The 16,204-nt window shown below is 42.6% G+C and overlaps 1 protein-coding gene across 6 annotated transcripts in view; it reads right to left on the reverse strand.

Annotated features, from left to right (window-relative positions):
• Nucleotides 1-1,127: 1,127 nt before the first annotated feature.
• The window catches only part of tepsin (TEPSIN adaptor related protein complex 4 accessory protein), a 34,596-nt gene continuing 19,519 nt past the window's right edge, over nucleotides 1,128-16,204 (reverse strand). For 4 of the 6 annotated variants that reach the window (XM_041217143.1, XM_041217145.1, XM_041217146.1 and 1 more), the window contains 7 exons: nucleotides 9,099-9,170; nucleotides 7,162-7,362; nucleotides 6,686-6,854; nucleotides 5,844-5,957; nucleotides 4,745-4,823; nucleotides 3,851-3,985; nucleotides 1,128-2,635 (listed from right to left, as the gene is read on the reverse strand). In XM_041217143.1, the coding sequence (XP_041073077.1) occupies nucleotides 1,868-2,635; nucleotides 3,851-3,985; nucleotides 4,745-4,823; nucleotides 5,844-5,957; nucleotides 6,686-6,854; nucleotides 7,162-7,362; nucleotides 9,099-9,170 (1,538 nt within the window). In that variant the 3' untranslated portion in view covers nucleotides 1,128-1,867. Of the gene's footprint in view, nucleotides 2,636-3,850; nucleotides 3,986-4,744; nucleotides 4,824-5,843; nucleotides 5,958-6,685; nucleotides 6,855-7,161; nucleotides 7,363-9,098; nucleotides 9,171-14,083; nucleotides 14,241-16,204 lie in introns of all 6 variants that reach the window. The other 2 variants (XM_041217149.1, XM_041217148.1) reach the window with 2 other exon arrangements.

Genomic DNA, 16,204 nt, shown 5'->3' on the forward strand with positions numbered 1-16,204 from the left:
TTTCATCAGCAAATGTAGATATGTAATTCTGCCTCTTCATCCAAGTCATTAAAATAGATTGTAAGTAGCTGAGGCCCTAGCACTGATCCTTGTGGCACTCCACTAGTCACAGCCTGCCAACTTAAATGCCGTTTATGCCCATTCTTTGCTTCCTATTAACCAATCCTCTATCCATGCTAATATATTACCCCCAACTCCATAAGCCTTTATCTTGCCTATCAACCTTTTGTGAGGCACCTCATCAAATGCTTTTTAGAAATCCAGCTATGCTACATCTCATGATTCTCTTTTTTATCTACGCTTGTTGACTTGTTTTAATCATACTATACTGTTCTAAGCATCCAGGTAACTCTCCCCCTCCCTAATGCCTTACAATGTCTGCAATTCAGCCTTCAGCTCAGCAATCTGAGCCAAAGTTGCAGACACATGCTGCAGATGTGGTTGCCTGGGATTGCAGTGTATTCCACGCACATGCTGCAATCACATTACACGAACCAACTAGAGGCATATAGTGGAAGCAATGAAGTATTACAACAATTTAGTTCACGCTGAAATTTCTCCCAAACCCCCCTCTGCCTTGCCTCATCTCCACTGTCAAAAATCTCCATTGGTATCTCTCTTTGGTCACCTCCCTGGACTTTCAGCAGTTCCGCTCAGTTCCTGTTTCTTCCTCCACCCTAAATTTGTGAAGCACCTTCTATCATTTTGATATACCAAAGGTGCCGGATAAATGCAAGCTGTTGGAATAAAGTTGCTGTTGATCCCTGCACATATAAAATTGTTTGGCATGCACAAAGCAAAAAAAAAACAGCATTGTCTTTACAGCCAGTTGTATCAAAGTTTAACACATTGGCAGGCTTAAGCCACTCAAATGCCAGTAAAAAAGAAACAGTCCCACCACCCCCCTTCAAAGGCAAGATGTGGTTGGCAGCTCTGAAATGGAAAACTCTAGGAGTATATTCACAGTATTTCCCTTACGCAGTCTCCAAAAGTTCAGATTCAGAGTTTCGCCCTTTGAGATAACTAAATTTCATCTTTGGCTGCGACATCTGAGTGATGCAGAATTTGGTTTGGCTTTAAATACAGAAGCTGTGAAACAGCAAAATAAGGCACAACAACTTTCAATGGAACGTTAAAAATGGTACTTTTATTCTTCAGCAGCATTTGTAATATATTGAAACTATTCTTTGTTGACTTGATTAGGCAGACACTTGTTATAAGCAGACAGACTTTTTCAGAAATGATTTTTAAAAAATTTTCACACACCTGCATCAAGCAGCTAACCAACAGGATCACAGCAGCTGGAAAAAATGACAAGTTGGCAGCACAACTAAATCATTGAAATCTGCACTTGTACTGTTTTTGGTTTATAGTATTTAGTGTCATATATTCTAAGCATGCTTTGGTTGTTATATGATGTGATATGAAATTAATATATTTCGAATGCTTTCCAATTTCACTGACATAAAATATCAATTGATATACCACAAACATATTGTTCCTGAAATATGCTGTGGAAGAATGTATGCCATCCAATTAATTATGGTTTTGCAAACAATGTTAGACAGCCACGATAAACACAGTCACATTTAAAACTGCTGTTTTGGTTGATTTGAAGGCACAAAATTCATCAATTGTATTCAATAGTGACTCATCTTAAGACACCAGTTTTGTTCTCAAGTTGGCTGCTTGATAGTGTCTCTGATATCACCACAAACACTAGATTCTGAAATCAGGATTTTGATAAACAAAACTATGCCTCACCTGCTTATGTTTATGACTGGGCAGAATCAAAATCTAAAATAACTTGTGTGTGAAAGTACCAAACTGGTTTCATTTTGGTTGATGGTTGAGTGAATACAAGAATTCAGATACTGTGTGAAGAAGAGGATGTATTAAGAAATGAGAATACGGATGTTTGGTTACATTCAGAGTCTGTATTTCCTAAGTTACCATGTGGTATCTTCACCTCAGTTGTAATGCATACCGGTATTTTATTCTGTTCTGCTAATGTGTGCATTTCTCTGGATGATCCTTGGTTAAGACAGGGCTTCAGAAATGAAGGTGTTTCATGTACTACAAGAACCATGTCAGCAAACAGAGAGAGTTTACTGTCTGTTGTGTCTTCAGAAGCTGTGCTCTGGCATTGCACTGATTGTAGCTTGGGTTCTGCTGTTATTCTCTTGTGCTGTTCACAATGTAAATTTTGCTCAGTCATAGAAGTTTGTGTTACAGTTATAATTTGTGCTTCTGAATGTGGTTGACTGTTTTCAGTATCCACTGCATCGGATGAAATTTCAGTCACTTTTTCTGTATGTTGAGTTTTGACCTCTGGTAATGAAAGAGATGGAAATACCGGGCCCTGGTTTTCCTGTGAGATTGAGGTTTCTTGTGATAATGGAGGTAAACACAGTGATGATCCCTGGCTTTTCTCTAATACTGGAATCTTCTCTAACCCAGGATGGAAATGCAATGGGTCCGTCAACACTTTCCCTTTCAGCCCCGAAGTGAAGTTGGTTAAAGGTGTCACAGCATTACATGACAGGGTGTCACTGGAAATAGGCAGAGCGATTTCCAATGCTGAGCCCCGAGCTGCCAGCTTACTTCCCTCCAAAGCCTGAAACTGCCTCAGAATCTTAAAAAAAAATGAAAATATTAATGTTATCCGTACCTTTGATGACTGCACCTTGGCACCTCTTTTGGTGCTGGGATTTTCCACCTCCACAATGACAGTCTTTAACCCATGCAAATACTGGCCGATTTCAAGATAAAATAGGCTTTTTTAATTCTTCCCCCAATTTTCCCTCCTTACCAGCATCACCAACAACAGGCATTTCAAAAGCACTTTTAACATAGTAAGTCACCCCAAGGCACTTTTCCCTCCCGTCCTCCATATCATGTCACTTTCAGAGCAATAGTAAAGGATCAGAGTTCTCCCAACTGAGGGAGAGCGCCTAGTAGCAGCTACACTTCAGTCTATGCCGAGCCCAGCACCTATTCGCAGCAGTCATTAGTGGAATCTTTGCAGGTACCTCTGTCCTTTTATCTTCACCACCCCTTCAAGTGTGAAGTGCCAGGATTTTCCACCCGTGCTGTACTCCACCTCAAAGAGGTAAACTCCCACCACCATTAAGAAGTTACGTTTATATTGCACTGTTTAAAATCCGCAAAACATCTCATAGCACTTCACAATCATTGAATTTGCTTTGAAGTGCAGTCACTGTTGCAAAAGAAAATATGGAGGCAATTGCACAGAGCAACCCATAAAGAACAGGGGTGATGAATAGAGGCCACCTGGTTTTGGTTGGGTTGGTTGAGAGAGGAATGTTAGCTTAAACACATCAAGGATCTCCTGTTCTTTTTCAAATAATGCCACATCCACCTAAACATGCAGGCATCTCATCCCAGTGCAGTACTGCCTTACACCGTGAAGTGTCACATTATGTCTTGAGCGCTGTATTGTGATAATCACAACTGGACAGCAAGATGAAATCAGCTGTCACTTGTCAAAACCATGATATATCAAATTGTTATTGGACACTGAATTCTGAAGGGGCTGAAGCTATGCTAGACTAAACTATAGGCAGCTGTGAAGCAGGATGGAGGCTGGGTCTTAAGAGAAGCTAATAATAAGTAAACAAATATAAAAGTACAATCATGGGAAATAAAGTATGAACAAAATTGAGTAATTTCCATTAACTAATGTATGTATTATATTACAAACTGATTATTATTTGAATCATTTAACCTATTCTCAAGATTATAGGCTTACGACAATCATTTTAAATTAAGGTTCCTGGAGGAAACATTTTAACTGCAGGAAAAGTGATGTTTTTGACAAGTAGCTTACCTTGGTGGCTCGACTGGTCACAGGCCCTGGTCCACCCTCACTCAACTGCTGCAAGCACTTATGGGTAATTGCAAATATCTGATCATGTGATAACAGGTCAGAGCACATTAGGGTGGAGAGGATGCTCATTGACCTCTACAAGATAAAAAAAAAATCACCATGAAGAATATATTAAAAAAAAGGGCGAAAATAGTTCCTCCAAACATGATATATAGACACAACAATTAAAGGCTGTACATCTGCTACTTCTTGCTTATGAGAGACTTAAACACAAGTTGAAGGAATCCAAGATATTTGTGAAGATGTCTACCAACCTCAGTCTAAACAATAACCATGTTCGGGAAGAACTCAACCTTCATAGGAGCCTCAGAGTTAGTAGTAACAGTGGTTCTTTTAATCTCATCGAAAATTAATAGCCTCAAGTACTACAGCTGCAAAACAGTCATGATAGGCCCTTTGCTCATGTGAAAGAAATCCTGGAAATCTACACCACCAGGGAGAGATTTAGTGTTATCAATTGGCCTCAAATCCCTGTTTGACGACATTTTTAAATAATTGATTGGAATATCTTTTTGCTCCTCTTCCATAAATGTAACCAAATCTAACCTCTGTATTTAGATTAACCTGGCTATTATTCTATACATACACTGTAGGATATTTAAGTTCTTTTCTTTTCCAATTTAGCAGCTGCAGGTATTACCTCACTAACACAATTTTTTACAGAACTGGAAATATTCAGTGTCAAATCCCAGGGACCATTCAGAGGGTGTTATCAACCTGACTGATTTTTGATTAGCAAGCCTGAAAAGCAAAAAGGAAGACATGCATTCATCTTGTGCCACATTTGAAAGTGCTTTGAGTATAAGGAATTACAATGGAACTCTTAGGAAATACCATGTTGACAGAGTCAGAGGGGTCCTTCAGTTTCTCATTGAGAAGCTCCACGACCACTTCACAGTTGAGCAATCCACACCTGAATTTGGTAAAGAGAAAGACACTACTATAGCAAAATGAATTTTACAAGAAATAAACAGTGTCCCAGAATAAAGTTTAAAACTGTTCAAGTAGGTAAATTGGTTGGTGCTGAAAAACATCGTCTAGGTGCAACATAAGTAGTAATTTATTTTTATTAGCAAGAATGATGTCAGATGGGAGGGGGACCATGGAGTGCACAGGTTGCAACAGGCTTGGTGGACCAGCTGGCCTATTTCTGTCTGTCATTTTCATATGTACGTTTATTTGTTCAACTTTTCCTATAAGAAACCATTGATCATCATCATTGATTCGATTAATTCCTCTGGAGCACCAGGTGACTTAGGCCCAAGCTTAGGATCAAATCCTGGAACTCCCTTCACTGTAGTGAACCTGCCAGATGAGTTGCAGCAGTTCAAGGCTCACCACCAGCTTCTCAAGGGCGTTTAAGGATAGGCATCAAATGCTGGCCTTGCCAGTGATGCCCACATCCCATGAAAGAATTTTTTAAAAAGCTATTTGCACTGCCTAATTAAGACATTCCTCAGTTTTGCAACTATCATAGGTTTTACAATATTGTGACAGTGGGGAATGCAGCTACAACGTGAATCTAAATTTAGATAGTTCAGCACAGTGGGCACTCTCTCGGATTTCAACTTTGGAAGCCATGTTGAGAGCCAAATTAAGAAGAAAGTGCTTTAATTGATTTCTTTTTGAGAGAAGTATTTCAGAACAGGTCTCACTATGGTCTTATTCCAGAGGGTTTTCTTAAGAAGATGAGTGAATATATTCAAAGTGTCTTATTAAAATTGTACTATTCAAAAATTCAACCAGAAAAGACAGGGAACACTGAATTAAGGAGTTGGGACTATATTCCTGGATTTTAATCTTACAGGCATTACATTTTCAAACAATTGACCATTACAGTGTCTATCAGAAATTTAAAAGTCCGCTGATTGTTATCTATCTCAAATTCAATGAAGCGGTTTATCAAATGGCTTATTACTAGAATCATACTCACTCTTTGATAAAATGAAGCATTTCATCTCTAGTCAGAAATACTTTTGACCCTTGGGTCAGGTTGTTTACCAAGGTTATTTCCTGCACGCAGTCATTCAGGTTTATTGATTCAACTCTATTGAACAGAAATCAAAGGCAACTATAAGTTTCATAACATTATCTTCAAAACATTCCTAAGTTAAATTCAAATTATAGTCATGTTCATATCGGAAATTTTACTGAACTATATGGAAACTAAAACATTCGCTGTTGATTTTAAATAAGTAAATAAGGAGGAGATTAGCAAAGGATGTTCTCATTATAATTTTTTATCCACTGAAAATCAAGCTATGACTTAAGAACTGATTGTTAGGCAGGCAAGTTGAACTTTTACATGCACATACATATAATTAACAGCTCATCAACACACAAAATTCAGACAAATTAGCACCACTAGCTATGAAGTTGTTCTAACTATGGGGATTTTTAATCTTTTATATGCACACACATTGTATTGATGTTCTGTCGGTTTGAATGTACAATACTGTGTGGAAACCCAGTCAGACATTGATTAAAGGCAATGAGCTGAAAGATGTTAAGCATTTTCATGCAAAGACCAGAATAAAGCAGAAGCATGATTTGCTTTACATGGTCCTCAGAGCAAACAAGAAACTCCTTCAGCAAGCTCTTAGGTACCTGTGTGGGAACATATTTTTTAATGTTTTCAAATATATCTGTTGTTGCACTGTGACCAAAAGATAAGTTCCACTTCAAATGCACAATTTGTACTTGTATTTAACTTCACTGTTTAACTGGCACTAAACTAGCTCATTAGTGGTCTGTTAAATTTTCAAATACTTTTACCTTTCCATCAAGTCTCCGCTCTCTCTGCTGCCCCCTGATTGGCTGTCTGTACCTGTTTTACTATTGCTGCCATCTGAGATATAATTGGTCTGTGAGGAATCCTGGGAACTGTGCCCACTGTCACTTTCTTCCCAGCCTCCCCCTGGCAGACCAGGTTGATGATGAATTGCTGTAAAGGAAAGTAAATCATAATGATACTAAAACCAAAACAAAACCAGAGCAAAAACTGCTCCTCCTCTGTGTACGATGTTCTAAAGTTTTTCACCTTTGTTTCAAGACAAGCTACCACTTTAGTTTAATCCAAGGCAGTGGCAAAAAACATAAAATAGAAATTCTAGTTAACTTGTGCCGTTATGGGAGAATGAGAAATCGAGAGGGAATTACTTCACAGCACTTTAAATCTGTTCAAAAGTGCATTGTTCAAATGAGTGTTCATATATTAATTAACCCATTGTAACTCTGGAAGACTAACTTACCCTTTGTACTGTGTCTAGCAACAGGACTTTTAGGAACTGATTTCAACTCTTTTGCTTCAGAGGCAGTTGATAATACTGGCTGGTAGCCCTCAGCATGATAATGGTTTCCACGATTTTTGGGGCAATCTTGAGGAAGTACAGCATTCGCCATAGCTTCTGCTGCTTTTTGTATCTTATTAAGAATTGCATCACTGGCAGAACCTGATAATAATATAAACATTATTTTTAATTGCTGACTATGATTTAGCAGCCAGACTTGGTAGTAACCACATGATACAGTGCCAATAAATCTGCACAAGTAAATTACTATACTGTACTCTAATCTGTATTCTACTAGTATTGCTATTCCTGTTTAATGCAAATCTAGTTACATGAAGCAACTTTTTAGTCTGTCGCCAATTTGTGCATAGGGAAACATTTATTTTTGTCGTTTTATCCATTCCTGGGGCCAGCACATCAGAGACACATTATTTAATTAAAGAATGTACGGCTGAGGACATTGTTCAGACTAGTGCAAAAAAAACGTTATATGTGGAGCTTCAATAAACAAACCGTCCTGCAATATCTGGTACCATTCCGATTGGATCCCAGAAAGCCACAACTAACATTAAATGACTTGTTTTTCCAAATTTATATTGTTGATAGAAGACTTTTCTTCTTAGATGTGTGCACACCCTAGTTTCAACCCAAAGTTTCTGCTAATTTATCAAATGTTAATCTAGTTAACATAACTATATAAAATGCATACCTAGTCCAGCACAATTCAAGGTCATCTGAAATAAGACCATGGCTAAATCTGACAGGCTCCTTTTCACATCTGATTTCATAACCAGTGTTTCTGAATAACACTGAAAAGGCACAGGGAGAATGATCAATGTCCCAATCACACAGCTACAAAGCTGTTTCTCCCAGGTTCAAGGTGCCTGGTCTGGTTTAAAAAACTTAGCCTACATCACTTATAGATAAAATATAGTTAAAGTTCATAGTTTGTCCTCACTAGTGGTGGGTTAACTAGTAACCCAAATAAATCCTTTTAGGAGGAGAGATTACTAATAACAAAAATTGCACATAAATAAAATTTAGTCAGACACTTGTAGCTTTCTAGCTCTTATCATCCAGGACAAATTCTAGCTAACCTCGTATTAAACCTCATCTTATGATCTAAACAAAACAAGGGCAGTAGAAATGCTGAAGTGCTTGTCAAGACATTTTGATCACTATACAGGAACACCAATATTATCCGTCAGTATTTGATAGGAAATATATGTGTATCCCTTGTGGACAGAATTCAGGCGGTTAGGTCAAAGCTTGAAATGCAGCCAAACTGTGTTAGGTAGCTTTATGTAAGAGATGGCTTCAGCATTCAAACTTGAAGTCGTTTAGGAAACGCTGGTGCTGCTACGTATGATAAATTACTTGAAACCTGTTTAATTTGAACTGAAATGACAAACACTGGGGAAATTAAATAGGGCACTTTTTCATCTCCGCTGCTTGGATGGAATGAAAATCGAATGAGCTGTACAAAGGGCAGGCGATTGCGCTGCCTCAGTGCTGCTGAGGCAAAGGACAAGTCACTTTAAACAAAAGCGAAAATCCCTAATAGAGTTTTGCAGATGATAACAACAATGCATGGCAAGAGATTAGAATTTTTTTAAATAAACCTCAAAACAGATAGATGTAGACTCAGTAAAATATCCCAAACAAGAAGAATCAAGTGTGTATGCAGCAGCACAATCAATACTAATAAATTAAGGCTGAAATAACGCAAGTTTGGCCTCAGTTCAATTACCATCTAATGATGTCTGGAAAATCAAGAAATGGAGCCTATGCCAGGTTTTCCTAGACAAGAGAATACACAATTCATGATTGAATCACTGACTGCATTCCTTTAGACAAGACTGGAGGACTCTGTAGCAGAGATCTGTTTTTACGTTTACCTGAAGGTATTTTCCCTGCTGTGTGCCCAAAGCCTTGCATTATGGAGCCGGATGAAGGACTTGAACCCATTCCTGTAGAGAAACAACAAAAATTATCTTCCCAAGTTCCACTAACCTTTGCATTGCATTTTACTTCGAAATGTATACTCAGTTGGAGTACTGAGGTTGGCATTTCATCTTAAAGCATCTTAAACTCAGATCAGTTTTAAAAAGTGAGTCTTTTATTTGAAATGCATGTGATGAGCAAAACAATTGCTTTATCTCATCGTTGCCATGAACTACTACTGAACGCTGGGAATTTAAAGGATCCCTAGAAGATTGTCTTTTAAAAAAAACAGGGATTAGGCAATTTCAATTCCGAACTTAATTACTGGATGCTATTCCCTCTGCAATACTGACATTTAAGAAGCTATCCACTGAGCAATCAACAATAAGAAACACAAGGAATAGAATCAAAGTTTTACACATTATTACATTTTACACGTTAAATGTCAGAGAAAGCTTTAAAATTAATCCCAAGTTAATGTTGGATTGGCTCATAGAACATGAAAATCCACCATTTCCCAACATTCTTATCACTGAGAAAACCAGGTAAATGATTAAAATTAGGTGAATAATTAATTAGCAGAGTACACGATTTCAATAAGGTTCAAAAGAATGATAAAGAAGGCACCAACAATGGCTTTTAAAAGTTTGTAGATATACAAAAGGCTGAGAGATAAGGTTCCTAAAGGAGATAAGAAAAAACGATGGAGATACAATAATGAGTGGATTTCAATTTGGTAAGAATGAAGGGGAGAGGAGTATACAGTAGTAAGATAATTTTTAAAAATTAGGTATTAATCTGCAATTAAGCATTGCAGAATGCAGGCAGAAGACACCAAATAAGAGAGTTAAATTTAACGCTACTGATAAGCAAATACTGTGAATGTTGGAAATCTGAAATAAAAACAGAAAATTCTCTATCTTTCTTTGCAGATGCTGCCAGACCTGCTAAGCATTTCCAGTGTTGCTGTTGTTATTCATGTTAATTGATATTTGTTTTCCAGAAAGCTTGTCCCAAGCAAATCACACCTGTGACAAGTCTTGTTATCCCAAAAGGCTGGAATCTTAGATAATGGCAAAGACTGACAATTACTTTTCAAAACTTATTAACTTTAATCAAAGTTAATTTTTAGTCTCCAATCTTTCAGTCTCAAATGTTACAGAAAAGCAACCAGGTTTTGTAACATACAACTCATCGCAGCTCTTACCAGCAATAGAGTAATCTATTGAGAAGAAAAAGTCCTGAGACAATAGCCCAGTCTTCTTGTAACCATTGGCCACAGAATACTTTCCCAAGTTCTATCCCTCAGGTAGGAAGCTTCAGATGAAATGCATAAACCATAGGCTCAAGGAGCTCTTTTGTCTGAAGAATGTTCAGAAGCTAGCAACAAAAGAATCTAGTTTCCCACCTCATCGACCCTCAATACCACACAGCGTGCTTCTATTTACTTCCCAAAATTCACAAAAAAAAAATTGTCCTGGTAAGCCCATCATTTCAGTCTGTTCCTGCCCCACGGAACTTATTTCTTCCTATCTTAACTCTTTTTTTCTCTCCGTGTCCAGTCTCTTCCCTACTTTTGTGATTCTCCTGATGCCCTACGTCACTTCAACAATTTCCAGTTTCCCGGCCCTAACCGCCTCCTCTTCGTTATGGACATTCAATCTCTCTACACCTCCATCCCCCTCCAGGGTGGTCTGAGGGATTTCCACATCTTCCTTGAGCGGAGACCCAAACAGTCTCCATCCAGCACCCTCCTCTGCCTGACGGAACTTGTTCACTTATTGAACAATTTCTTCTTTAATTTGTCTCACTTCCAACAAATACAAGGTGTTGCTAAGGGCACCCACATGGACCCCAGTTATGCCTGCCTTTTTGTGGGATGTGAAGCATTCCTGGAGCAGAATTTTTAGGTCAGCGTGCGGGCGTGTGCCTGGCATGTCCGAGCGAGAAATAAAGCGCGTTGAAGTCGGCCGAGCATGCCAATGTCAACGCACACTCTCGCAATATTTCGCTAGGCGGGCATGCGATGAAGGCAGAGGCGCACCTGCCATTAATTAAGTGGCCAGTTAAAGCCCTAAAGACACCAACTGTCTCAGAGTTTACGTAGCCCATGAGATTTTCAGGCCATCACATGGGCTAAACGGGCAGGCGGGCAGGCCATATTTTCAAAAACCTCATCCACAGGCAGTATAAGAGGGGTCAGTGGGCTTGTAAATGTGAGTAATTTATAGTTTAGAATATAACTTGCTGCTTGTGTGAACAGGACATCTTCATTTTGCTTCAGAGCTGCTTTGACAGAAATAAGAGGCTTCAGTTCAGGACTTAGTGTTGTTTTCCAGGCCCCCGGAGGATTCATACTACTTGGGGCCTTCCAGGTATCAGACAGCCTTTCCTTACCCTACTAATGGGGATTGTGGTGTCCTTTGGAGGCACCTCCTCTGAGGAGGAAGAGAGGCCAGGTGTCCCAGTGCAGTTTCCAGGGGAGCAACCCGTGGGAGGAGAGGTGCAGTCACAAGGGGCACAGGCCAACAGGAAGTCCAAGGCGGAAACAGCTGCAGAAGATGCAACTATCCTGCTGCCAGGGTTTACAGATGGCAAAGCAGCTACCTCAATATGTCCGAGGTGCAATGCCGAAGGAGGCCCCGTCTCTCAAGGGAGACAGTGACCTCCATCTGTCAGAGGATCGGCCCTGAGATCAGCTCCGACTGTGTGGGTGGACACCCCATGCCAGTGGCTCTGAAGGTCACGGTGGCCCTCAACTTCTATGCCTCTGGCTCTTTCCAGGGGTCAGTAGGGAATGTGTGTGGAGTCTCCCAATCAGCTGTCCACAGTTATGTCAAGTTGGTGAATGACGCTCTGTTCAGGTGTGCATCGACTTTCATTCACTACCGCAAAGACGAGGCCAGCCAGGCTGAGCGAGCCAGAGGCTTTGCAGCGATTGCTGGGTTCCCCCCCGTCCAGGGTGCAATCGACTGCACACACGTGGCCATCAAGGCGCCAGCGGGTGAGACGGTGTCTTCATCAACAGGAGGGGCTTCCACTCCATGAATTTGCAGATACTGTGCGACCACAAGATGCAGATTCTGTAAGTCTGTGCAAGGTACAATGGCAGCTTCCACGATGCTGACATCCTGCACTCCCAGGTGCTCCAGCCCAACGGATGAATGGCTGCTGGGTGACAAGGGCTATTCCCTCAGAAGGTAGCTCATGACGCCGCTCCGCCATCCAAGAACAGATCAAGCAGCAGTACAGCAGGAGCCACGCCTCCACAAGGGCTGTGGTAGAGAGGGCCATAGGTCGTCTCAAAATGTGCTTCCAATGCCTGGAACGTTCAGGGGGTGCATTCCAGTATCATTGATAGTGGTTGCGTGCTGCACTCTCCACAATCTGGCGCTGGAAAGGGGAGATGCAGTGGAGGAAGATGATCTTGACACAGCTACTCAAGCAACAGATCATGAGTCTAGTGGTGAGTCCGAGGACAGGGTGATTTGTTTGGTCAACAACATGCACTATGTGCCATTTCAATAACGTTTAATGAGAAACAAGTCAATCATAACATCATGGCTTACCCTGCACCTGCAGAACAAATGAAGCACCCAAAGGCTTGTTGTACTAAACCACATTTAATGAAATGGTGCCCTGGCATATATTTTACAAATTAACATTGACAGGTGTTATCCATCACACCAATAAACAATGAACTTAAAAGTGGGGGAAACAAATATCACCCACGATCAGGCCAAGTTGTGACTAAGGTGCTTTAAGCTTGTGCTTGTGGGTGCTACGTCTTGGTGCTCCCCCCTCACTGGCACCAGCATTGGAGACAGCCTGCTCACTCTGCTGTCCTGTTGGCCTTGGTGACTTTGGTGGGCGTCCTCTGGCCTGTGGAGCCTGTACTGGCCCCGCCTAGGAGGGAGTGGCCAGTGCCACGGCTGCCATCTCCCCAGTTGCAGCAGCCTCATTGGATGCCACGGTCACTGGCAGAGGGGCGAAGGAGCTGTTGCCTTCATCCGGTGGGCCCTGAGAGGAGCTCGCAGAGACTACAGGCAGCTCATGCATCAACGTGAGGTCGCTCTGGACCTCCCTGCTCACCACTGATGGACGGGCACCTAGCTAGGATACTAGGTACCCAATCCATCTCCCACACTGACAGTGACCACCCGAGGTCATTGCCGGTGTGAGGACTTGCAGGTCTGAGCGCATCCCCAGGAGTCCCTGATTCAGCTCCTGGAGGAGACTCTCATGAGAGTCGCCACTCTCTCCATGAAGGAGGCATTGCGCTCAGCCATGACAGTCAATGCATTGCTCACACTCCGCAAGGACTCCTCCGCTATGGAGACCAGGGCACGCATTCCCTCATGTATCTCCACCAGATCCTCCTGCACACCCTGCTGGATGTCCAGCATCTTCTGCCTCATGGACAACTCCAGAGGCACATCATCAGCCACCGACTGAGCATGTTCCTGGTCCCCAGCATTCCTCCAACTGCCAGCGCCCTGGGAACTCTCTGCCTCTGCCTGCACCTCAACTGTGTGGGAAGTGCCCTCACCAATATGCACCGAGATAGTAGCCAGCGATCTAATATTCACTCAGTTGCTAGTATCTGCACTGGTGCCTGCTTGGTAGAGAGGGTGTGAAGCAGGTGCATTCCGATCACTGTTGTCCTCAAGGGTCAAGGGTGGGCCCAAGGCTCGAGGCTCCTCATTCTGATGGGCTGCTGGTGAGCCTGAAAGGAAGAATGAGGACATGTCATTAGTTGAAGTCATTACATTGTTACTTTGCATGCCTGGCACCCGGATGAGACAGAGATAAGCATCAGGGTGCCCTTGTCTTTCCATTATCAATGGGGATTCCAAGTTCTAGGCTCACATCAATTTAGAGACTACAGTGGAATGGTTGCAATTACCGACATTCTGACCTCAGTGCACTACGATCTTACCTCCCTGTGACACCCCAACCTCCCCGCAGCCAGTTGACATAGGCACATGGCGCCTCTCCAGCCCCAGGGTCTCCTGCTCATGCCAAGTGAGAATGAGTAGGTGGGGTAGTCCCCTGCCAGTCCGTGACCTCTCTGCATTATTACAGGATGTTTTCTCCTGAAAGGATAGAGGAGCATTGATTAGTCCAACCTGTACCTGCAGTGCCACTGCAACCTGGCCAACCCCACCTGAGGAACACCTTGCAGGGCTCAGCCGATTAGAGAGCCTGGAGATGCAAGACACTCAGTCCAAGCAGCCAAGGCTCAGCCCCTTGCCCAGATGCTGCCTTATTGACATTTGCCACTCACACTCTAAGACCTCTGACGTCCAAGGTGGGGATGGGCAGCTCTTAACTGCTCTGCAAAGTGACCCATGCCAACATGGTACTCACCATTCCTGATCGCAGGAGATCATTGAACGCTTCCAGCACTGTACCCATGTGCGTCTCACCACATTGTGGCTGCTGACCCTGGATGCCACCTCCTCCCAGGCCTTTTTGGTGAGGTTGGGGGGGGGCTCCTCCTCCTGTCCCTGGGGACAAGGATTTCTCTCCGTGCTGCCACTCTTCCAGGAGGGCTGCGAGGCATTCATCAGAGAAATGTGGGGCCGAATGCCCTGCCGTATGGCCCTCCCGCCTGCCGAGTCCACTCACAATGCTGTCCAAGTGAATCGGTTGCCTGGTTGCCATTGGACCCGGTGGACATTGAGCACCCGCCCCTTCACACTCATTCCACAGCCGTGTCTTACACTGGGTGGGCCTTTATTGGCCCGTCCGCATAAAATCACAGTGCAGAGCTGAATGCAGGTGAACCCAACCGCCCCTGCCGAGAACCCCCGCCAAGGGCAAAATCCTGCCCCTTGCTCCAGTCCTACCAACTCTTTTCCTGGTACGTCAACGACTGTATCGATACTGTTTCCTGCTCTTGCCCAGAACTTGAAAAATTCATTAATTTTGCTTCCAATTTCCACCCTTCTCTCACCTTTACAGGGTTCATCTCCAACATTTCCCTTCCTTGACTTCTCTGTCTTCATTTCTGGAGCAATGCCATCTATTAATATTTATTATAAGCCCACCAACTCCCATAACTACCTTAACTACACTTCCTCACACCCTGCTTCCTGTAAGGACTCCATTCCACTCTCCCAGTTTCAGTCTCCATCGCATCTGTCCTGATGACGCTACCTTCCAAAATGGCACTTCCAACATGTCTTCCATTTTCCTCAAATGAGGAATTCTCCCCACTGTGGTTGACAGGGCCATCAACCATATCGGATCCATTTCCCACACTTCTGCCCTCACCCCTTCCCCTCCCTCCCAGAACATGATAGGGTTCCCCTTGTCCTCACTTTTGACCCCACCAGCGCTGTGTTCAAAGGATTATCCTCCACCATTTCCAGCACCTCCAGCGTGATGCCACCACCAAACATACCTTCCCCTCCCCTCCCCTGTAAGCATTCCAAAGGGGCTGTTCCCTCCACGACATCCTGGTTCACTCTGCTATCAGCTCCAACACCTTGGCACTTTCCCAAACAATCGCAGGAGGTGTAACACTTGCCCTTTTACCTACCTCCTTCTCATAGTCCAAGGCCCCAAACACTCCTTACAAGTGAAGCAGTACTTTACGTGTACTTCTTTCAATTGAGTATACTGTATTCAATGCTGACAATGTGCTCTCCTCTACAGTGTGGAGACCAAACACAGACTGGGTGACTGCTTTGAGGAACACCTCTGTTCAGTCTGCAAGTATGACCCCGACCTTTCGGCTGCTTGCTATTTTTGACCATCTTGCTCTCAGGCTCACATTTCTGTCCTTGGCCTGCTGCAATATTCCAGTGAAGCCCAACACAAGCTTGAGGAACAGCACCTCGTCTTCCAATTAGACACTTTACAGCCTTCCAGACTCAACATTGAGTTCAACAACTTCAGACCATGAACTCTGTCCTATATTTTGATTTTTTTTTTTTTGCTAATGCTGGTCTGTATCTTGTTTTCATGTTTTGCTTTCATACAGAGCTGTCCTTTATTTTGTCTTTAATACTTACTTTGGGGCTGTGCTTTATTTCTTACAACCATTACCACT

Source organism: Carcharodon carcharias, chromosome 22 (genome assembly GCF_017639515.1).
Source record: "Carcharodon carcharias isolate sCarCar2 chromosome 22, sCarCar2.pri, whole genome shotgun sequence".
Lineage (NCBI taxonomy): Eukaryota > Metazoa > Chordata > Chondrichthyes > Lamniformes > Lamnidae > Carcharodon > Carcharodon carcharias.